The sequence below is a fragment of the Onychostruthus taczanowskii genome, unplaced genomic scaffold (assembly GCF_017590055.1).
Source record: "Onychostruthus taczanowskii isolate IOZ18803 unplaced genomic scaffold, ASM1759005v1 scaffold12, whole genome shotgun sequence".
Taxonomy (NCBI): domain Eukaryota; kingdom Metazoa; phylum Chordata; class Aves; order Passeriformes; family Passeridae; genus Onychostruthus; species Onychostruthus taczanowskii.
The window spans coordinates 5760231-5784695 of NW_024498351.1; the positions used below are offsets into that span (position 1 = coordinate 5760231).

The 24465-nt window shown below is 38.3% G+C and overlaps 1 protein-coding gene across 3 annotated transcripts in view; it reads left to right on the top strand.

Annotated features, from left to right (window-relative positions):
• Window positions 1-11: 11 nt before the first annotated feature.
• Window positions 12-24465, top strand: part of GUCY1A1 (guanylate cyclase 1 soluble subunit alpha 1) — a 36339-nt gene continuing 11885 nt past the window's right edge. The window contains exons 1-3 of one of the 3 annotated variants that reach the window (XM_041427948.1): window positions 12-133; window positions 22665-22758; window positions 22881-23062. Coding sequence is in view for 2 of the 3 variants with exons in the window: in XM_041427945.1 (XP_041283879.1) it covers window positions 22814-23062 (249 nt within the window). In the remaining variant the exon portion in view is untranslated. Of the gene's footprint in view, window positions 134-201; window positions 520-22664; window positions 23063-24465 lie in introns of those variants that run through there. The other 2 variants (XM_041427945.1, XM_041427946.1) reach the window with 2 other exon arrangements.

The following is a 24465-nucleotide window of genomic DNA, read 5'->3' on the forward strand; positions in this document are numbered from 1 at the left end:
GCCCCTCCCGCCGGGCCCCGCCGCCGCCGCGCCGCGCCCGCTCCCCAAATACACCTTGGCGGCGCCGGGAGCGGCAGCCGCGCCTGCCCAGAGCCCCTCGGCGGGGCTGCGGCCGCGGGCACCCCGCGCCATGGTGAGTGACGGAGGCAGGGAGGGAGCGAGCGAGAGAGCGAGCGGCGCCCGGGGCGCGGAGAGGGGCGGCGGGGACCCTGGACAGCGCTGGGACGGGGCGCCCGGCCGGGACCGCGGGGCGCGGCCGGGGCTCTCTCCGGCCGGGCGGTGATCGGTGCTGAGCCCCGGCAGCGGGCGGGGGCCGCGGGAAGCCCTCTCCCCTCAGCGCCCCGAGCCCCGTGTGCGCCGTGCTCCGAGCCAGACACGGGCGTGAGCGAAACCGGGATCGATTCGGGGCTGGAAGCGCTCGGGGAGCCCTCTGAGGGCTCCGGCCACGAGCGGTACTCCGGCGGCCTTTGTGCATTGTGAGGCTTTCTAAGAATTCGCGAATTGCTGATGCTCGTCAAGGTAATTAAAGCCATCCAGGCTGGTGTTACTGCGTTATGCTTAGGTAAGGTTTCTTACCCGGTTTTCAGAGCAAATTCTATCATTCCACCTCATGAATCAGACACCAGCCTGATATTTGATCACATACTTGATGCTCTAACAATAACTTCATCTCTGCGTCTGCTATTCCAGTTATTTCTGTCTCGTAGGAAGAATAAATGAACCGCCAAACTGTGTTGCATTCATGACGATTAGCAGTTTTTCAGTCAATTTTCTCCCTCTTTCCATTTCTTCAAGACTTCAGGCTCGTAATCCGTTTTCTGAGTGAATAGGTTTGTTTCTGTGGCTAAAGCTCAGTGGTCATTACTAGCCTACATTCAGTATTCCCTTTATAAAATCATCACTATCTATAATCATGAGACACTTGAAAACTTTTTCTCTCATGTAGAAAGGAGTGCTTTTATACATCTTTTAAACGTCATATGTCGTGTCTCAAGCTTGATCTAATGTTGCTTCTAAAATGGTTCTATTTTCAGAGCTGGTCACTTATTCTGGGGATGTAGTAAGATGGCTTTCTAAGTTCAAAGGATGATTTAATAGGGAAAAAGTCATAAGCAAGGATGCAGTGTATCTATAATGCTGTATTTGGGCTTTTCACTTCCACTGGACTACAGGTTACCCTGTGCTGCATGTGGGTTGCTCTGAAGAGAGATGTTCAGACATTTGCTTTTTGGAATACTAGTAGGAAAACCAAGATTTTTATTCACTTGGATTCTCCATTATTAAGTCTGAGAATACAGAGCTACAGAATAATGTAACAGAGGATTTTTTTTCATAACAAGTGTAGGAGTTTAATTATATTTGTATGAATAGAACAAAGTGTTTTACTTATTTGGAAGTGGTCTAATCTTAGAATTTTTCCTAAGACAGAACTCCCAATGGAGCCACTCCCTTTTCTTGTAGTTAGAATTAAGATGATTTGTTTCCAAACTACAAAAAGTAGTCATAAGGAAACATACACTTTAAATCATAAATGGGTCTACTACTTTTCTAGGGTCAGGAACAAAAGGTGGTGACAGGCTGTACTGGGAAGAGATTCCTGTAAAAGACCATTTTACATAATTAATCAGAGAAGATAAGCAATTCAGGCATCCAGAGAATGTGTGCAAATGTGTTACAAATGTTCTCTTTGTAGGGAAGAGAATTGTAGAGAAGTTTTTTGCTTGGATTGTGTTGCTCTGGAGTGCTACATATGGCCATACGTTCTGATGACTGTTCTCTTTGCTTTGCCAGTAGCAAGAACCTCAAATGAACCAGGTGGTTGTAAGGAAGCACGAGGATTATGTAGGAAAGATACAAAAACTTTGTGCTCCCATTCTTAAAAAAATATTAAAAAAAAAAGCCTTTGCTGAAATCATGCTGATCCAAAGCAGGCAGGAAAAGTATGGACGGAGAGAGAAGGAAAGCACATTTTCAGATTTCCTGGTTGTACTTCCTTTTTCTGTGGAAATATATAGCTTGCAGCTATTCTGAGTCATGACAATGCAAGATTATGAGGCAAACACTGGAGGAGAAGGTAAGGAATTTAGTTCTACAGTGGTTTTTTTCCCCCTTTTTGACATGAATAAAATGGCTCACCGAGGTCTCGCTGCCCTCTCTTCCACTGGTTCACTTTCTGAGTACTCAAATTAATCAAATTTTTAATAAAACACTAAAAATGAGAAGTCAGGGTCCATAAAAGTAAGTACTCAAGTTGAGTATTTTGGTTTTGCTGGGATTAATGCTTTTTTTTAAAAAATCTGTCCTTAGCCTTCTATGACAGTCTGTTTCAAAACAGATCCCATAGTAAAATCAAAACATAAGTAAGAGTTGATAATAAAATCTAATATGCCAAATATCAGTAGCAGTCAAAACCTGGTTATGTCATGCTATAAAAGATAAAATATCAGTGCTATTATGAGTATGAATGCCATCTGTTTAAAATTCTAAAAACCAAAAAAAAAATACCAAGACTTAAAATAAGTAGTCCAAGATAGAATTTGTAGCAAACACAACTATTTTCCTCTTAACTGAAATGAGCTGTTAACAAAAAATCCTGTAAATCATATTGTACTTTAAAAAATCCCCAAAAACTAAAAATCAAGCACCTCAGTAATCTAAGCAAGTATATGCTACATTCTGAATTATCCACAAGGAAATACGTGTAAGGAGGTACTGGCTGTATTTTGTATCTATTTTGTAGACGAGCAACAGGTTTTTATAAAGAAAAAGATATATTTTTTCTTTATAAAAGAAAAAGATATATTTTTTCTTTATAAAAGCTTAAGCATTTTAGAAAAGTTCTGTATAAGTAAAAAGAAATCTTATTTTAAAAAATTCTTAGAAACTACAGAACATGATTTAAAGTATTTTATTGTAATGTTATTTAGAAATCATTACATTTCAGATGGCACATTTTGTTAACAAATGAAATTTGGGCCATTGGACAGCTGCCATTAGAGTTTGTTTTCTGGGATTCCTTGCACTTTTTGTACTATTTACTTTTTAAAGACCTTTATTGTCTATGTGTCTTAAAATCTACTGCATTTACGTAGATGTTTGCTATTGCAATTAAGACTTTTAGCATTTGAAATTAAATTAGGGCCAAATCTCATATTTGGCATTACCTTGATGATTCTTTCTAGCATGTCTTCACCATTTGAGATGGGGCTGTATGAAGTTTGTATATTGTATGGCTGTATGTATGATGCATATTCAGTGTGTCTTCCATGAATAGTTGTAGGACAAGTAGAGATTCAAGTTTATCATTAAACATTATATTTTTAAGTCAGTTCAAGGCATCGGTTTTTGTTCAACAAAGCAACACTGTTGAGGGCAGAATGTTAGTATCTATTTAATTTTAAAATTACAATAGGATTTAAGCATGTGCTTAAATTGGCTAGGGCTTCTAGCTATGGTGTAAACAACAAATTAATTTTTACTAATAAAGGCAGCAAAATTTGCTAGAAAAAGCAGATTTTGTATAAGGGTTTTGTTTATAGATTCACATGCTTTGAGACAACTGAAAAAAAACATTTTAATATCTATAGTTAAGCCTTTTACTTGTGCCATAGGTACTGACTGCAGCTCATTTGGTGCTATGCTGTTCTTCCATTTTTTTTGGTTGTCCTAATCGGGTGATGGCAGTTGTAGGTCAGTGCTAGGAAGTGGCTCACCACACAGGATATTTATTTTTGTAGATGTGGTGTTGAGAGCAAGCTGATATAAACTCCCTTTTTGTAGGAGTGCACATTTCACTGTTCTGCTGCTTCATGACCTAAGGCAGAGCGAATACGATCCCTACAGATGAATTGTACTTCACCACAGAGAGGCCTCACCACGTCCTGTCCATTGATGCAGACCCAGGCACCTCTGAGCTTCAGGGCCTCCACAGGCCTTCAGGAGAATTCCACCCTATCAGAGCATTTTGTGATACTCACTTCCAGTTGTTTTTTATTAATGTTTCCTGTTTTATGATGGTTTTGTTAAGTGGAATAGATGCCCTTACTAAGAATATTACTGCTTCCAGATTTAATTGAGATTAATTGTATTTTAACTGACATTCTCAAATGCTCCCTTCCATGGTTCAGGCCTTTACTGCTACTTTTAAGCACTCTCCCAGCTACTTGAACTTGGCAGTATTGTGCTACACATTATTCTTGATTTTACTGCTCTGACTCTTTAAATTAGTTCCTTTGTATTACTTAAAGTCAATTTGTGAATTGATTTCCTTCTTGCATATTCGCTGTTCACACTCGAAGTAGCTGTTCCAAGAGAACGGTGTCCTGCTAGCAGAAGCATTCAAATGAAACCCCTTGTGCAAGTCAAGCCCAGGAGGATAATTCCTTTCAGGGAGAGCACTAAGCCCAGATGACAACCAAGCTGTGACCTTGTGTTATTTCTTAGAGGGCATTTCCTTCATGAGAGCCCCTGTCTCTACTTCCTACACATATGTATCTGCCTGTGAACAGAGTGCTCTGCTGTTCCTGCTTGAGTGACAAGGCCACTTTTTCTCTGTCCTAAGGCAAGGGGAGAAATGCCTGGAGACTTGCACTCCTGTGAGGGGCTGTGGGGCACAGAGCTGTCTGGAGCCCTCCCTTGGGATGGTTTGGCTATGCCTCGCACTTCACGCATGGCTATGCCCATTGATTGTTTCAGCTAAGTCCATATAGAAAATAGGTCAGCCATGCAGTGGCTCAGGAAGAGAGCTTCAATTGTGTAGTTGTAATCTAGAAACAGGACGTGTGTATCATCTTGGAGGAGACTGGAACCACTTCCAAAGATGTTATCAAGCATTGTGGAATCTAGCCTTTGGAGAGCTATTTGTATTAGTGAGCTGCAGGGAATATCCCATGCAAGCCATCCAATTGCCTCCCTCTGAATAAAGTTAAAATTTCTTGTTAGAGGGCCACATGCTAAAATTCTTTGATTATTTTCCCCTCCACAAATAGAAATTGAAAGAAACATACATTTATGAAGTGAATCTGTTCCTCAGCCCAGTTCTGAGTTATTCAGAACAAAAATATATCATGCTTTTGGGGAAAATGTATTTTGTGGGAATCTTGCTGGTGTAATTCTTGAATGTCACTCATTCCAGAGAGTGCAGTTTTAGTTGCTGCTAAACTCTCCACTTTTAATAAATGATAGCACAAAATCAAGTTTCTCAATAGTATATTAGGCAGTCATCACTGCACAACACACTTTTGTCTTTCTAATGCTGACCAAAGTAAATGTGTGTTTAATTTCATTTTAACCTTGCATTTCACTTGGCACTTGATACAGATGCAGACTGGCAAAAATTGTTCAGGGAAAGCTGATTGCCCTCCTCGGCAAATACACAAACCCTTCACACCCAAAAGAGCATTAGTAAAAGCCTGAATACCGAGGAACACCTCAGCAATATTTCTAGTTCGTTATTGGGAAAAATTGGGATTTTATGTTTACTCATAATGATTTCTATGATTTGAAAACACAAGACAATATGCTCAGGTGCTGCCTTCTGGTTAATAGGGAGGGGCATCTGCTTACATGAATAGCTGTGTTTCTCCCTAGTCCAGACTGCTGGCATCCAGGACCCTAAAATACTCATTGCCGTTCCTGTTTTAAATAGAACTGCTAAAAATGGCAAAATTTCCATGTCTTCAGAGAAAGCATGTATCAATCTAACTTTAAATCTCCTTTTTTGTTGTTTTTGTCAAAATTGTCTTCATACTTGTCTCTTGTCTCTTTGCACTAGCAATCTGAAAGTGCAAAACCGTTTGCCTTCACGATGAGAAAAATCTTTGGTGGATGGATACATTTTTGAAATTTTAGTGACAATGGAGCCATTAGTCCACAGAGCTCACAAGGCATATTTAGAGGTAGGATTTTAGAATTTCCCCATGGGAAGAATCTTATGAAGGGAAAGAGTCTTGTGGCTTGAGTAACTTAGCAAGGCTTTTGGTCAATGGGGAACTGATGTTTTTCCACAAAAATTGTGACAGAAATTACAGTTAATTATAGTTTGAATGAAATGCTTCTTTTGATACAGTTAAAAGTTCCCAAACAAGTTGCATGATATTAAAAACCAACCAAGGGGAAATGCATTTCCTTTAAGGAATTATGAAGCCTTCAGAAGTAACAGAATGACATTAAACCTGCTGTGTGTTAGCCATGAAGATTTAGTGTAAGGATACCTTCCCTGTTCTCCATCTATATTTAGCACCTGCATTATTTTATGAATCCTGTCTGTAAAACCTATTACAATTTTACTGTTTAAAGTGTTGTAATCCCACTGTTGCTTTTAAAATCTGGCTGTCAATTTTTATAATGTCAAACATGACTTTTCTAAGTCACTCAGATCTACTAAACTGCCCAAGAAACTTGTGCAAACTCTTAACTTGTGCTAAGACATCTGGATTCACTTCTTAGCTCGGCTGCTGTCTTCCTTTTTTGATCTCCAGCATGCCTTATTTCCCCACTTACAAAGGAGGCACTGTTATGCTCCTTTCATATCCCATTTTCCTGTCTTAGCCATTCAGAGGGCAAACCCTTCAGGTCAGACATCATCTTTTGCTGTATATTTCTCTATGGCCCTGCTCTTAATTGGCTCCTTCTGGGTTAAAGTAAGCAAGTAATAGGCCTACCAACAGCAACAGAGAGAGAGAGAGCAGAATGCAGGGTAGCAGTGGCATTATTTGTCTGCTAAGCAACCTGCCCAAGGATGACCTCACAGAAGGTTACATACCAGTATTTAAGTGTAAACAAAGTTCTGTAAGAATTTTCACAAGTTGTGATCTTGCTGACTAAATAGTGAGACCTTCATGAATGTTGGAAGGTAATGAAATATTTCCCATTGCAGACAAAAACATTTGGTTGTCTGGTGGCAGTGAAATAACACAGAGGAGACCAGTCTTCATCTCAAGTTAGGCAGAGTTTGCAAAACCTTTTGATGTGCTCATGAGACAGAGACCACATTCATAGTGTGGCACTGAAAATCTGTTGCTGATCTGAAAATTAGTATCAGCTTCGATCAGGTTCGGACTTAGCCCTGTATGTCACATGCTCCTGATCTGTGGGAGAGGCAGCATGATGATCAGCTATGTGTGGAAAAAGTCACTGACCATAGCAACAGTAAATCTGAGAACCAACAGAGGCATAGCTAGTCACAGTTTGAAGTATGCAGCTATACCATGCATGAGATAGAGGTGGGTGGGCATCATGTCACTGACTATTCTCGTAGCAGATTAGAGACAGGCACGCAGAAATGCCAGTAAAAACTGGCTTTGATGGTTGCTTAATATATGAAATGCGGTTTCATATCTTCCTTTGAGTTTCTCTTTGAAAATTATTTGCAGTTCTAAGTAATCATAAGTTCTAAGCAAAAAAGGGTTCAAACGATAGAGAGGGGAATTAAAAGGAAAAAGTATCTTTTCAAATAGGCTTTGAAACAGTGAAAAACAAGGACTACTGATAGGATACAAGGGTATGATTTACCCATAGTAAAAACGAAAACAGGACATCTATCCCTGCCTGTGTTGTGGGCAGAATTTTGTTAGCAGGAAATTGGTATATGGAAAAATAAGATGATAAATAAGAGAGTGGTAGTGGCAGAAAAGCACCTAAAAATAGTTAGATTTTATTGCCATTATTGTAAGCTATTATATTGTAAATGGCTGACCTGTTTCATCTTGGAATAAAGATGCCTGAAAAAGCAGTTATATGGGTTTATATGACAAATACTCAATGTTTTCTTTCCCAGCTGTTACACTACAGTAATGGAAAACACTCATGATCTTTAGTAAGATATTAATAAATACATTCCAATCTTTAAACTTAGGTTTGGCACTCTGTCTTTTAGCAAAGAAGCTGCATTACTTAGGAATGTAATCCTAATGTCAATTTAACATAGTATGGGCATCGTGGGATTTAGATGCCTGTTATAAACCGAGTTGAAAACCCAGAGCAAAGGTTTACAACATGAATATGCTGTAATGATACTTGTGATACTGTGAGAATTTTAATTTCTCCATTGTCACAACATACTTGTAAAGTTAGTGCTTGTGTCTCATTAAAGCTTGTCAGGTACACGTATTTAAAAGAAATGTTTTGTATTTTCCACATCACCTAAAGTGTAAGCAGAAAAGTCAAATATTTCTGACCCCATATAAAGGAAGACTATACACAGTGCAGCAACCTTTCTTTCCTCCCTGTGTTATTTTTACCTGTTGAGAGTGCACTCTGCAAGATTCGTGGTGCTTCAAAATGCTCTAGAATGCCAAGATGCTTAAAAAATGTTGCCTTCATCTTGGCAGGAAATTCCTTGTAAAGGAGATACTACCTTTCTTTATCCTTAAACTTAAGTTTCTGGTTTACATCCTCCAGGAACTGGTGCATCACATTCCCTCCCTCTGCCCCAGCTATTCTCATGGCTTCTCAGCCTTTAGTCCCTCAGAAAAGAGGGAACTTGCAATGTAGCATCCTCTTTCTGTGCACATAAACAAGTACAGAGGTGAAACCCATTATTTGTTACATGATTTCTTTTTTCAATAATTTTAACTGTCCAGGCAAAGGAGCATACCTCTTCAATCAAGATAATATTCAAATAACATGCAAAACCTATTTGAAGTATTCCTCTGAGTACCTATGCACTTGATATGGCCAGAATTTGATTTTGGTTCATTTTTAGCTTTTCTGCCACAGTTCACTTGCCAGTTGCTCTACTCTTTCACCTCTGAAACAGCTGAACTGTGTTCTTTTCTGCTTGGAGCTGTTATTCACAGAACTAGTATGCAACACAGCAAGTTGGAGACATCCTGTTATATGGCTCCATTTTTGAAATGAACCTAGTTTCTTAATATAATGAAAGAAAACAGGTGTTCAGTGGTGGATTTCCATTTTACAGATTTAAAAAACAGCACATACAGAATTCGTATGTTATTTGTTAATGTTTTGGTGGGAAATTATGCTTGAAGGACCTTTGGTGTGGTACAGCCCCTACACTTCAAGTGAGCCTAAGGTCTCTGGGTGGCTGAAGTGTTGAGACAAAGATGTTTATCAATAACATTTGATTTTAGTTTGGGCTCTCGACAAAGTAATCTGAGATGACTCTGTTGCTGCTTTTCTTTGGCTGTTGCTCCTGTTTGGGAGCTCCTTCTGACCAAGATGCTATGTTGTATGCTGATTTTGCCTGAGGACTGAAGCCCAAAGCCTCCCAGCATTGAATCATAAATTGCCACACTTTGAACTAAGAGCTGGATGCCAGTACAGTTCCTTACCTTCTGTGGTGGCAGCAGGAGGAAGGTCTGCTTGTGTTTATGGGTGATTGCTGACACCAGTGCACTTCCATCCTGCCACACTGGAATGCAGGTCAGGGCCTTGAAGGAAGCTGGGTAAGTAATGCTTCCATCCTGGGATCTCAGATACATGTGCAGCACTAACTGGTATTTCAGAAGGCCTGATGGACAGAGAAAAGAGGTTCCTTTTAGGCATATTATAAAACATAAGTGAAATAGCCTTAAAAAAAGAAAATGTAAAATTATGAAACTAAACCTTACATTGGTAACAGTGGACATCTAGCCTTTATGTTCCAAATCAATGCCATTTAAAACTAAATACTAGAAAATAACACAGAAAATTTTTACTTCTTTATGAACACAGGGCAGCCTCATTGAACAGTGCTGCAAAACAAGGTATGTCATTCCCAGCCCCTCAATAGGTGTTAGTGCAGCAAACCAGTGAAACTAGAAATTGAATCTTGACGGCCAAGTCAAGGTAATAAACACATATCCTTCCTGAATTGTGCATCAGAGGGTAATACATAGCCAGGAGAGTTGATTGAAACACAGAAACAACAAACAAAAAAATTCTTCTAAAATCTAAAATACTGCTGGAAAGTTCCATGGAATTACCATGTCAACATATTCTATAGCCTATACTGACAGATTACAGAAAATTATTTGCATAAGAAACTACCAAACTTTAGTGGATTTGTAGGAGAGAGAGAAAGCACTTTATCAGTAAGAGAACTGTCCATTCCATTACAAATAGTTTTGCTCTATTGGCCGTGTTTTCCTTATTTCCTATGTATTTTTGGGTCCTCGTGTTCTTCTATAGTTTTTTTGTTTTTTTTCTGTTCTTTCCTCCTTAATCTTCTATTCTGTATTTTCCTTATTTCCTATGTATTTTTGGATCCTCGTGTTCTTCTATAGGTTTTTTTTCTGTTCTTTCCTCCTTAATCTTCTATTCTGTCTGTATCTCCCTTTGTTTTATCTTTCACATCACAAAGAATAGCAAAATAAATTAGAAAAAATAGGAAAACTGCAGTTGGAGAAATGGAGACAAGCTCTGATCTTTCAAACTTCAGTAAGAATACTGTGATGTTAACATTATTGCAGCCAGTGCAGTTATACAGGTTGTGAAGTGAGGAAAAGTGGGCAATTCTAGGTGCCCTGCCTAGAATAACTCCAGGAAGATTATCCTGTGGTTCATGCAATGCACAATAGCTGTATTTACCCAATGAGAGGAAAGACCTGAGGACCTTGCACAAAAAGTCACAAAAAAGCAGCAGAAGAATTATGGTTAAAATACATTTAATTTGCCTCAGTAATTAAACCCTGAATTTGCACCTTGAATTAGAGGCTGGCAATTGATACATCTGATCAGAGTTTCTGAATTGTTCTTTGTTAACCTTTTCTTGGATTTCCATTCTCCAGTATCTCTTAATCTGTTGAATCTCTGTTCGTCTGAAACACCTTCCACAGAAATTAGTGAATTTCAATGGAATTTGCAAGCATTGCAAGCTAAGCATCTATTTCTGTGCCAGTCTGTAACCAGTACTTTGGCACAAAAATATCCAAAACTGAAACAGAGTTTCAAAATACTGGATGGTATTATTTTTGTTCTATTTGAATATTCAACTTTGGTATTGTTACAAGAGGTTGCAATTCAACAGCTAATGTACTTGAATCTGTATAATGCTTAGCTTGAAACATGCTAAATTTTTCTAAATGTATCTGTTCTAACTGGAGCAGCAGCACTGACCAAGGCTTCTACTATTTGATATGTTTTACCTATAAGGATGTGTCTTTTTTTTATTGTTTATCACTAGTGAAGATTTTGAAATGTAGCATTATAAATATTTTCTTTTCCTTGGTGTCATGATCAATACCTCAATGATCCTCTGGTTTTTACTGTGTCTATTATTAAAACCAGAAGCGACATTTTAATGACTTGAGAAGTTTTTTTATAAAGGAGCTCACATTTCTACATCTCAATAGCCTTGCTGTGGTTTAGATATGTCAAAGCTGAATCTCCCATAAATATTTTCAGCTTACTTTTCCATAGGGCCACATTTTTTCCTCACTCTTCCCCTCAAACTGCCACCAGGGCCAAGAGGAAGATATTACAGAATACGTGGTGAACATGGCAGTTCTCTCTGAGTTAATCTTGCATTCTTTCTCCCTGCTGCTCTCATTTACATGTGCTGACTTTTCCTGTGCAAAAGTAATCTGAAAAACACTCTGTGCAATTTGATTTCATTCACATGCTTAAAAGAAGTGTTGAATAAATGGAACGGAAGGATTTGAAAGAGCAATAGCTGTGGTAACTTCAGCAATTGCACTGGAGACAATAACAAGCATCTCAGATTGAACATTCAACAGAAAGCCAAAATCTGCTTCTGGATTTATTTAATCTTTAGTTTTGTTACACACATGGTATACACTAACAACAGGCTAATGTTAGTCATTAAGTGCTTATTTGTTGTGATTAACAAGATTAATTTATCTTAATACCACATGTGCAAGCTCAGTATTTTACAGAAGCTCTCATCTTTACTTAGCTTCATCATCTTAGTGAAAAAGGAAACCTGTGCTTTTAAGTGCAATATAAATCCATATATTTACCTAGCTTTCTCTGCTTTAAATGCATATCTGCTGTATTTTGCAGAAGAGTATTAGAAAGCACCTAAACAAGATACTCAAAGTGGTATTGTAATGTATTCCTAGAGCATACAGTCTCTCTGGATGTGCTGATAGTCTTTTCAAAGGTAAGATGATCTGCTTTTGTGTACTCAAATCTTTTTTAGAGGAGCAGATTTTGAAAGAGGTGGGCTATGAATAACTATATGTGCCTGTACCATTGTGTGCAAAATGACAGGCCAATCAGTGAAATAAAAAAGGAAGGTGCTAATTTACAGTGCACATGGGCTAAATCAGCAATTCCAATTATTTTTAAATATGTTTTGTAGCAGAAACCATCTGTAGTCATTTAATCAAAAAGGAAGGTGCCTCTTGGTCCTGCTCTGCAAATACCGTGGAAGAGAACAATTGGGAACGTAGCTTGTTTCTCTGCTTCTTCAGAGCTGGTTTGTTTTTTTTTTGCAGGGACCTTCCTAAAGCAGAATCAGTATCTGTATGACGGCTATGAAAACACCTCTTCAGCCATCTATTTGAGTTTATTACACATCTTAAATCAATTTTTTTTTTTAGGAAAAGCACAAGGACATAACCTCAATGCTGCAGGACAAACCATTTTTGCTAATTAGAAGTTCCTGTTATTACCTTCCCATGCATAGTTTTTAACCTTTCTGTAATCTCAAATGACCTCAGTTCTGTGATTATTGCATCTGCACACTTAGCTGCAAAAACCCTACATTAAAAAGCCAAGGTCATATTTTGGTTCAAAAATAAGAAAACATGCAAATCAGTATTTCAGTGACAGCAGTGACAGACCTTTTAGGTTTAATCCTATTCCTGCTGTATCCAGAAACCTGCTGTTGACTTCAGCGGGAGTTGGCATGAGTGCTTAGCTATGAATAAATATGAAAGGTAGTTGTTAGTGATTTCCAGCATGAAAATGATTCTGTAGATGTTGTAAACAGAAGTGACAGGTGGCAAATACCCAGTCAGAAAACTCTGCAACTGAAATCTGCTAATGAAACACTTTTCTTTTTCAGTCCTAGTTTTCAGACACTTCTCTAAGATCTGTGGAGTCCATGGAAACTTTTAGTTTTTTATTTATAATACTTTTAGTACTTTTATTTATAAAACTTGCTGTTCATTATAATTTAAAGCTGTGAACACAAAGGGAATATTTAACTACATGCACTGTCTTTAGACACTACAATCAATGTTTTATATTGCTCTACCATGCCCCAGTGTATTTGGGAAAATAGTATTTATGCAAACCTGTATGTCAGTTGCATAAACTGTTACATCAGCTTCAGCAAGAATACGTGCAGGTACAAATCTCAGCAAGATAAGTGTCTTTCAAGAAGTAGGGGAAATTTTTTATCATCTCTGAAAGATGCTTCACAGTTAATCCAGACCATGGTACTCAAACAAGAAGTTACTTCATGCTTTAGACATTTGGAGTTGTTAAGCAGTTTGTTGTTTCATTTATTAAAAAAGAGATGCAGGCTAAGTCATGAATACTAGCTAAAGATTTCACTAATGGTGTGGGATAAAAGGTTACTAGATTTCACTTTTATCACAAAATAATTGCTATATTTTCTAGTTTATTTGCTCCTTAAAAGCATTTTTGGTCTATGAAATAAACAAAAATCAGATTTTGCAGACATGTAAAGTTAAAGGTCAAGTTAAATAGTAAAGTGCTATGCATTGCTAAATTTGAGAGATTGAGCTGTAAGTAGGTATTTGGAAGGAATCAGTAAGCACAACAATTAACAATGACTTCATGTTCTAGACTGTCAGTGCTTTTCCTTCTGTGGATTCTAATTAAATTCCCTTGGCTATGGGCAACACTTTGATCTTTACGTTTAACTCCTGCATACTGTCACGACCACTGCATGTCCTCAGGATGAGGTTTAATTCTTGAAAAGAAGACATACATTTATTTTTTATAGCTTTTCTCTTACAAGTTTTATGGAAGTATTGTACTTAGAGAGACTGAAAATGTAGATTATGCTATATTTAAAAATACATTCCTTTAAAGTGTGAGAATAATTTCCAGATGCTTTGGATTGCTTGCCCTCACTGCAGCAGCTCCTCTCCTTCAAATGCTTCCTCATCTGGGCACCCAGATCACTCGAGGGGTTATCAGTTATGTCAGTTCAGTATTGGGATTTCTCAAAAAAGCAAAACCAAAATGCAAGTCCAAAACCTGAATAACGCATCACGGTTACACACAGCAGGTCTCTAGTTTTTGCTGAGGTATCTTTATCTCTGCCTCAGTGAAAATGGCCGTGAGCAGTGCAGCTCCAGCGCTCCTGCAGTGCAGGGGGGCCGTGGCTCTCGGGGCTGTCTCCGTCGGGGATTGCTCAGCTGGGGTTCCAGCCATGCTGCGGGCCAGGGGTGCGGATGTGCCACAGTCCAGGGCTGCCTTCTCATCCTCAGCGTGTGGTGGAGGGAGCAGAGGGTCAGGTGCTGTGAGCCTGTCTGGTGGGCTTGCTGAGGAGTGTTTTCACAGAGGTTTTGACTCACAGGAAAATAATATTTTTCCCACGCTGCCTTCTCAGCGTGCCTCCCTGTTATTTGGTCCTAGCATAGGAAAATATTTACCCTATGAAAGTACTTAATGTGATACTTAAAATGGCAAATATGTATTTTATCAGCAGCATTTGGGAATCGGTCCTTCCTTTAGCTGCATGCCAAAACATGGATGTATTAATTAAGGTTCCCCCTGTGCTTTTAATTGAAACCAGAGATGTGGCTGCAATATAACTTTCACATCTGGAGTCTGGGCTTCTCCCAGGGGTATATTTGGATCCAGGGTCTTGCTTCAGACCATTACAGGGAAATGAGTCAGCCACAAAACCAGTATAAGAAATTCAGTGATACTTTAAAATGAGGGTTTTGTCCTGTGTTCAAGAACATTAGTTTCAATACTAAGATGCAGTGTTTGGTGTTATTACACAAATGCTAATATTTTTAAGCAGCAGAAATGTCTGTCTCATGACCTTAAAATAAGAGATATTAGTAGTTTTGAAGTTGACATGTATTCTGTGAAACTTGTTTTCAAGATAGATGACAAGATAGAAAAGTAGATAATTTGGTTTTTTCTCAGAAAACAAAGGTAATTATTTTCTTCATCTCCTGGCTTGGTAGCTATCTAATGTTGCAAATCGCAATCTATTCAACTTGGAGCACAGAGGAAACACTTGATTGTGTTTCTTTGCCTCTTAAAACAATTTCTACAGAAAAAAAAAGAAAGGTAGAAAGGTGAGGAAATTCCTCTTTATCTGGGGAGAAAGATTTCTAAGCAAGGTCTAGATTTTTAACTTGCCCTAAGCAGTCATGTAGTCATAGAGGACAGTAGGCAGGATAAGTTACAATACTGAACTTGGATTTACTAAAATGTTTGGACTGTTAAAACAATGAATGATTGGTGTGTTTTGTGTTATTTTATCACAGCTGCTTTACTATATTTTACTTCGTTTGGTAATCACTGTAATTCCATTAATTCATTAAGTTCTGTGGTGTGCTGTGGTATTTCCTTATTACCAAAGCTATGCTGTGACTTACAGAAAAAATTTGGCTCTACTTGTATTAGAATAGCCCTAAACAGAGGGTGAGAACACTGGAACTGGGCTTGCAGAGCACACAATGGCAGTTTTAGTGCTTTGAAGAAAAATGGTAAAAGACTACTCTTAAAGGGCTCTGAGGTAAAGACAGATTGGAACAAGGATTGACTGGAAAGAAAGGAGGGTGGAAATTTGGCTGAACAAGCAAGAAAGTTAATGCCTGGCTGTCATGGATTGACCCTGGCACAGTGCCAGTGCCCCCATGAAGCAAAGCATATTCATTTTGGGAGCTGGAGTGGAATTTGAGATTGCTGATTCTAGTAATTTCTTGGGCACCAGTAAATTATTGTGGAGTTCACTGTTCCATATCATGTCTTATCCTGATCTGTAGAGAGGATAACAATCTTTTCATCAGTTACTGCCTTTGCTCAGGTAGCAGAAATATGTACTGTGAAAAAGCCTAGAATCTTTCAGGAAAGAAAAGTACTACTTTGTAAATTAAGTAAAGCCTGTGTCGACACAAGGTGGTAATGTACTGGAATTGTCTTCCAGGGAGGTGGTAGAGTTACCATCTCTGGATGTGTTTAAAAAAAGACTGGACATGGCACTTGGTGCTATAGTCTAGTTGAGGTGTTAGGGCATAGGTTGGATTCAGTGATCTTAGAGGTCTCTTCCAGCCTTATTATTCTGTGATTCTGTAATGATTTAGGATTGAATGGTGACATGTATTAAGGGGTTTCTAGACCAATATCCAAACAAATTAATGCTTTGAAGGTGTATGTACCCAGGACGTTTAAACTAACAGTGAAGCAAACAATGAAAGGTTAACTTATTTGTACAGGATTTAATAAGACTAATAAATACTTGCTTTGACTTCTTAAAATATGAGCTTAAATATTGATGTGGACTTGAGGTGTTTTCTTAGTACTTTAGAAACAATCTTAAGATCCTTGGAAATGGACCAATGTCCAGGGCTTTGATTTTGTTGCTACCCTCAGCAACTTGAAGTAGAAAAAATAATATGCAGATATTTTACTTAATATTACTAAGACAAAATTATAAGATTTAGTTATTTTAGCTGTGTTTGTCAGCTGATAGACACAGCAGCTGAAACAGAAATGAACTGCTACTGGTAGGGAGGGTGCTGGCTCCTAACCTGTCCCACTAGAAGCTGGTTGTTTTTTGCCTGTGCATTAAAAGAACAGTTCCTGCCTTGCTCTCTTCAGAGGCACTGATTGGCAAGGGGCAAAAGGCAATGATTTCTGAACCCCACAGAGGTTAGAGCTGAGTGGGAATAGCAAACCCCTTTCTTATATAAAGGCAGAAGTTAACAGCTGCTTCTGTAGAGGCAAAGGCTTCCACAGCACTCCGGCAAGTGCAGCAATCATTCTCATACCAGAGAAAGTTAGATTCAATCAGTGATATATTTTGACTCCTGCAAAACAGACTAATTTTTTTTAATTATTGCTCAACATGCAGCAGTTCACCTAACAAAGAGATAGGTATGATTTAAAATTAAAAAAATATATACCATCATATCATATTCTGTCTTACTCTGAGTGAAGGACTCTGCTTGTCATAAGATAAAACTGTTTAATGTTGCTTTTAATTTTTTGTGTCATGTCCATAAATTAAGATTATAAACTACCTTTAGCTACTGTTGGCAAGTGGTATTGCTTAATTTTTATAAATGGCTATGTTAATATTAGGGATTTTACTGTATGATTGATACATTGATCTGTATCACATGACAATGTCAAGAAATGTTGTAATAAAGGAAATATTCAGAAGCAGACAGTAGAAATAAACATGGAGGAATGCATTTTTGACTACAAGACATGTATAGATGTAAGCTTAGAAAGAAATGTTTGTACAGAGCATTTTCAGCACTGTTATGTTATTCTGCAGCTATGACTATACTATGTAAAGTCATCTTCATTTTTCTGAGTGGCACAGTGCCATGTTTTACTCAGTCAGACACTAAATAAATTGGTTGCTTGTAGTTTGATCTCACAGCAGATTATTTAATTTTAATTTTCAATTTGTTTCCCAAGGTAACTACAACATCAATTACTATGGCAGAGATGGAGAATTCACATTAGACACTGCTACTCCCCTGGGATGAGCTCTCTCAAACCATGTTTGGAGAGGAATCAAAAACAGAAACTATTTTCATGGGGGTTTTATGTTTTTTGTTTTTGGTTGGGTTTTTTTTTGTTGTTTTTTTTTGTTTTTTTGGGGTTTTTTGGGTGTTGTTGTTGTTGTTGTTGTTGTTGTGTCCATAAAATGTCTAAAGACATGGTGAACAGTGGGAGGGCTGGTGTTCTTCATTCCTGAAACACATCTGCAGATGTTTGACTTAACCTGTGATGTGTGGTATCATCTTTCTCATACCTTTTTGAGGTCCATCATACTGCTGAAATTCCTTCTGTTATCTCTACACTGGGGATTCATTATCTTTCTCCTGTCAGACCTTTAACATCACTATCTAATTATCATATGATAATGAGCGAGACAGATTTTTCTGTAATACAATAAACTTTTTTTCTGAACATTACTTAAATTAAGTGCAAGATGCACTTAGGATACCAGATGCAAACTTCATGTTTTAATTAAAGAAGACACAGAGGGCTTTTTTTTTTTTTCAGTATTTGAATCCTTTAAAGTATCATGGAATCTGGTTTTCCACTTTGTTTATTTAAATATGTGATTTATGGGGTTTTGTCATTGCAGAGGTCAGGAAGAGTTTTGAACTGACCACTGCTTGAAAATTGTTATGCCTGTTAAATTGATAACGGTTCTGAACTGGGATCTCTGTTATCAAAGAGCCATACACTTTGTTTCTGGGAAAAGAAGAACTTCAGGATGCTTAGAAAATGGTTCTTAAGAAAACTCTCTTGAGGAACTGTGTCTTCATTATTTGGATTTTAAAAATCTGATATTGGTTTTGTACAACAGTATAATTGCTAGAAACATCATGGATATCCACCTTCTTCCACATTGATTATGATATGTTCATAAATATCAACTGGCAGGAGCCAAAGTAGTGTTCAGATCAAGGGCAAAGATTCCAGGATTCCAGTCCCCATCAGGGCAGGATGAGACTGAATGTGGGTGTCCTGCAGCACACAGGGTGGCATCACAAAAAGAAGCTGCAGACACAATAGCTGTATGTCCAGCAGCTTTGTCACCTCAGGGATCTTCACATTAGTGCCCATTTTGCCCCTGAAAAAGTCTTGTTCCATCACCATCTTCTGGGACCTCTTTTTCCCACTTGGCAGCTTCTGGAGACTTTTCAGTTGTAAAACAATGGCATCACTTCCTTTTCTGAACTGATTCTACCTGCCTGGATATTTTTCCTATAACAATAAACGTGATTTAGTTAAAATACAATATGCTAGCATGGAAGCGAACCCCAGATACTTCCAGATTATTGTTTTCTATAAACGGAGAAATAATCAGCAGGAAAAAAAAATCCAGAGACTAAAAACTCATTGGTAATTGATGAAGGTCATTCACTTTCTTTGTTCTTAGGTTAGTGCAAATGCAGTACATATTTGTTACTGACTAATTTAGCCATTAATTCACTCTTACATTCTTCACTGAGAAACTTTTTCTTAAGTCTGTTTAAATAGCAGCATATGCATTTGCAGTGTTGCATTCCCTGGGAGATGTTTAGAATGTTTAATTCTACATTCTTTTACAAAAATATATTGCAGAGTCTTTTTTCCCTTTCAAACTGCTGATATACTTAAGAAATTTTAGTAGTTATTTTATTAATTCAGAATTTATCTTGAAATTTAAGGCATAAATCCAGCAAAGCATGTGAATATAAATGTAAGATCCACCAAAGCCATAATTTTTTTAGGTTTGACAATTGTGCATGTATATATGTGTGTTTAACTTCAGTACACACATCAGTCCAACTGCAGAAAATATGCATATCTTTTCTGCTTTTCTTTTTTAGTGTAGTAATATTGGGTATGTAATGGCTTCTGAATAAAAATGTCTATCTATGTATATATAACAATGCTTACAGTATAATGTATATTTATGTATTTGAAGTATGGTTCTTGCTTTAAATTTTTCATTGCCTTATTTGCTATCCAGTGTTATTCAGCAATAAAAAAATGAAGTATTGCTGATGTCCATGCAGCAGAAACAAATGAGTTTCTGTGTAAAAACTGAAATCAGAAATATAAAATGCTATGTAAACATTCTTCAGCCTCTTGTTCTTAGCATTGTGTTTATTGATTCTTAAAATAAGTCGTTAATTTTGATAGATGTCCCCTAGAGCCTGACCTGACACCATCAGTATTACAGCATACTTTAGAAGGGGCTTTTCTGCCAAATATTTTTCTCAGCAGCAGGTCCAATCAAAGTAGTTCTTGCCTATTTCTCCTTTTATCCATGCCATTTGTGCTGTGTCTGCAGCATTCCTCTGCTGTGCCATTCACTCCAGCTGTTTCAAAAGCAGCAGCTGATAACCTGTATCAGGGAATTAGTTATTTTTAACCCTGATACAGTTGCAGTGTGACCCCAAATGCCCTTAGGGTGTCTTAGGGGCAGAAACAAATGGTGTAGTGCACAGGCTTATTAAAGCTGTAGTGCCTTTGAGAGAAGTATTTGTTGTATCTCCAGAGAGAAAAATGTAATACTTAGCTGCTTCCAGAGTCACCAAAAGCTCTCGAGGATTATTTTTAAAGACTGTTATATGAGGATGAGAGGATCTGATTCAATGAGATACAGTCAATAGAAAATAAAAGAAAAAGACTTTTTCAGACTATCTAACTGAAATAAATCTTTACTATACCGTGTCCCTAAGTGCCACATCTACACGTCTTTTAAATATCTCCAAGGGTGATGATTCTACTGATTCCCTGTGCAGCCTGTTCCAATTTTTGAGCACCCTTTCTTTGAAGAAATGTTTCTTAATATCTAGTCTAAACCTCCCTTGTTAAAACTGGAGGCTGGTTCTTCTCATTTTTACACTTGTTACCTGACAACTTGCTACAGCCTCCTTTTAGAAGCAGTAAGGTCTTGGCTGAGCATCCTTTTCTTCAGGATAAACACTCTCAGCTTCCCCAGGCATTCCTCATAAAACTTGTACCCCAGATCCTTCCCCAGCTCCATTGCCCTTCTCTGGACATGCTCCAGCACCTTCTTCTGTCCTTTTACTGAGGGTCCCAAAACTGGACACAGGTTTCAAGGTGTGATCTCACCAGTGCCGAGGGACAGTCACTGCCCTGCTCCTGCTGGCCACACCATTGCTGACCCAGGCCAGGATGCCACTGGCCTTCTTGGCCACCTGGGCATGCACTGGCTCATGTTCAACTGCTGCTGACCAGCACCCCCAGCACCTGATCCTTTTCTGACAGGCAATTTTCCAGTCACTCTCCCTCAGCCTGTAGCACTGCATGGGGCTGTTGTGACCCCAGGGCAGGAACAATCACTTTGCTTGTTGAACCTCATATGATTGGCCTCAGTACATAGATCCATCCTGTCCAGATGCCTCTGCAGCAGATCAACATTCCCGCTCATCTTCATGCTGCCTGCAGACTGACTGAGGGTTCACTCAATTCCCTTGTCCAGGTCATTGATAAAAACATTAACCAGGTCTGGCCCCAATACTGAGCCCTTGGGAGCCCCACTAGGTGACTTGCTGCCAACTAGATGTAACTCCATTCACCAGTAATTTCTGGGCTTGGTCATCCAGCCAGTTCTTTGTTTGGCAAAGGGTATGTTTGTGAAAGCCATGAGCAGCCAGTTTCTCCAGAATGTTGTGGGAAATAGTGTCAAAGGCTTTAATTGAGTGTGGGTAGACTTTACCTTTTTCCTTCATTCACTAAGCAGGTCACCTTGTCATAGAAGGAGACCAGACTTGTCGGGCAGTGCCTAAACCCATGCTGGCTGCGCCTGATCCCCTGGTTGTCCTGCATGTGTGATGCTACTCAAGATGATCTGCTCCATGACCTTCCCTGGCTTACTGAGCTTGACTGAAGTCAGGCTGTCAGGTGGTATCCTCCCTCTGACTTCTTGTGGATGTGTTATCTTACGTGACCTCCTGTCAGCTGGGACCTGCCCAATTAGCCAAGACTGCTGGTAAATAATGGAAGATGATTTGTTGAGCTCTTCTGCCGGTTGCCTTTAGACCCTTGGGTGAATCCCATCCGGCCCCATGGCCTTGTGTATCGTAAATTCTGTAGCTGATCACTGACCATTTTCTCCTGGAATATAGGAGCATCATTCTTCTCTCTCTCTTGTCTTCCAGCACAAGGTCTTGGTGTCCTGAGAGCAACTGTTCTCATTATTAAAGACTGAGGCAAAGAAGGCACTGAGTTCCTCAGCCTTTTCCTCATCCATTGCCACTATGTATCCTCCTGCATCCAGTAAAGGATGGAGATTCTCCTTAGCCCGCCTTTTGTTGCTGACGTATTTGTAAAAACATTTTTGTGTTTTACAGCAATAGTCAGATTAAGTTCTAGCTGGGCTTTGGCCCTGTAACAAATGGAACCATTATTAAAATTAAAAGTTTAATGTGTTGTTTGGAAAATACCACCTTCAAAAGCATAAAAATCCCTTAGTGTTTCCAAGCAACTGCAGTTGTGTGGTCAAATTCCCAAGATGTGAGTTGTCACCAGTCAGTTGTTTTTACAAGAGACTCTAACCTTTGGTCTTGGATAGTTTACTGTTTAAGAAGTACACACACTGACTTAAGTCATATGTTTCTCTGTTACATAAAGGATATATTGGATATAAGTAAATTTAGATTTAAGTATTCATAACTGATCTGTTTCATTGTGCCATATGAGATAGTTTTTAATAGCTACTTATAAAGAATCAAAAAGATTTCCTCATTGGAATTCCACTCTTTCAGAAACCTCGTCCATCAATGTGACCAAATATGTTTTGGGTAAGACAAGTCCTCTGCCTTAATCACTTGAGTCCCAGCTCATATAAAACTTAACCATAGAGCTTGAGTTGCCTGAAGCACTGAAGTCAGTAGATATTACATGCTTAAAATGGGGCAAGAGTAAATGCTTTCCTGAGCTAAGTCTTCAAAAAGCAATTATTTTAATGTGCTTAAGATAAAACTGACACATCATGGGAATTTAAAAGAGAAAATAAATGTTTGTAATTCTTTTTTTTCTTTCTTGTTTTGTAGGGGCAGAAAATTTTTTCTGTGGTGATTTATAGCTACCAATAACCTTCCACAGTGGTTGCGTTATCACCTTATTATTCTGGCATCTTCTGCTCTTGTTAGTAAACATCAAGCTAAGTACTCCTAATCTCAAGAGAGAGACTTTGTACAGTATGTTCTGTACAAAATTGAAAGACTTGAAGATCACAGGAGAATGTCCTTTCTCCTTACTGACCCAAGGTCACATTACTGAGGAACATGACAAGGACTGCACAGAAAACAGCTCTAGAGCAGCTTTGCCCATCTGCAAAGAAGTCCATGAAAAAGATGGTCAAGGAAACCTTCCACAAAGGAAAACGAGCAGAAGTAGAGTGTACCTGCACACACTAACTGAAAGCATCTGCAAACTAATCTTTCCTGAGGTAAGTAGATGCTAAGTAAAACTTTAATAGCATTTAACTATAAACGTTAAAAAAGCACTCTATGCCTGCCTTTAGATATAAGCCCTTATAAAATTGCTTTGACTTAAAAGTTTGTGTTCTTATGTAGTTCTCCCTAGTTTAAATCCACTTTCATTCCTTCTGGACATAATTTTGCCACAATCTGTGTTGTACACACCATTCCTTCCACTGTATTTCCCTTACTTTTGCCTTGTATTTGCAACCTTCCACTGATCTTTTTAATTGTTCTTTTTAAATCCATCCTTTTTTGTACCATTTTTTTTAACATAGAGATATAGTAATAGAAATTCTGCCTTGTTACCTAATTGTGTAAATTATGTGGTCATCTCATCAGTACACCTAACTGAATCCAAACTGCTAAGTGCATTAATCATTATCACAAAAAAATTAAAATAGATGTTTCCATCTGCTGTGATACTAACCTCCTGTCATACTATTTTAAAAACCATTACTGTTCGTATTTACCGCAAAGATATTCTTATGTCTCTGCTCAACTTAACTGAAAACACACCCAGGCTTGCTTGAGTGCAGATGAATACCATGGTTTATCTTTGTAAAAAGAACATGAAAAATGGAGCTCTCTAATATCCAGCTCTTGGCCTTGTCTCAAATTCAGTGGGAGGTTTGAAAGAACTAACTGACATATTGGGACTACAAATAGCAAATGGACAATTCTGTACACTCATTTAATTGCAATTCCATTACTTGGACATTCAGTGTACCTTACTTAAAGTGCTGGAGTTTTGTTAAATCTATTTGCAGATCTGATTATGCAGATCTTTTTACCTCTGCTGCATTTATACAGACAGAATGCATCCCTTTAAACTGATCTCTAAATATATAAAGGAAAAGACTTGCAACCCAAAAATGAACTGGCAAAGCACCCTTTCCAGGATGCCAGGATTGCTGTATTGCTTTTCTAGTATACAGTTGTTTGTGGGATTTTTAATAACTGGTATTTTTTCCCCCTTTAAAGAGTGGTATAAATGTATGCAGTTGCCTATTACATAATTATGATAGGCTAGTCCATCATCTGGGACAAAGCTTGGTAATGAGAAGATATTATGACCATGTACCCTAGGAACCACTGAAATTCAAGGTTGTCGTTCTTACTATTTATATTTATTCAACTCATATGCATCACAACTTTGTTCAAGTCTGTTCTCATGCTGATTTGGGATCAAGCCCTAAGCATCTTCCTAATCCTATTTTTCCATAAAAGAGCTTTGCTTGTTAGAAACATATTTTTCATTGCTTAGAACATTTACCTTACTTAAATGTCATTGAGTGACATCATCTTCCTTCCAACTGGAAGCTTCAAAACAGGGCTGCATCATGACCCCTATGGAACTGTGAACTTCTCA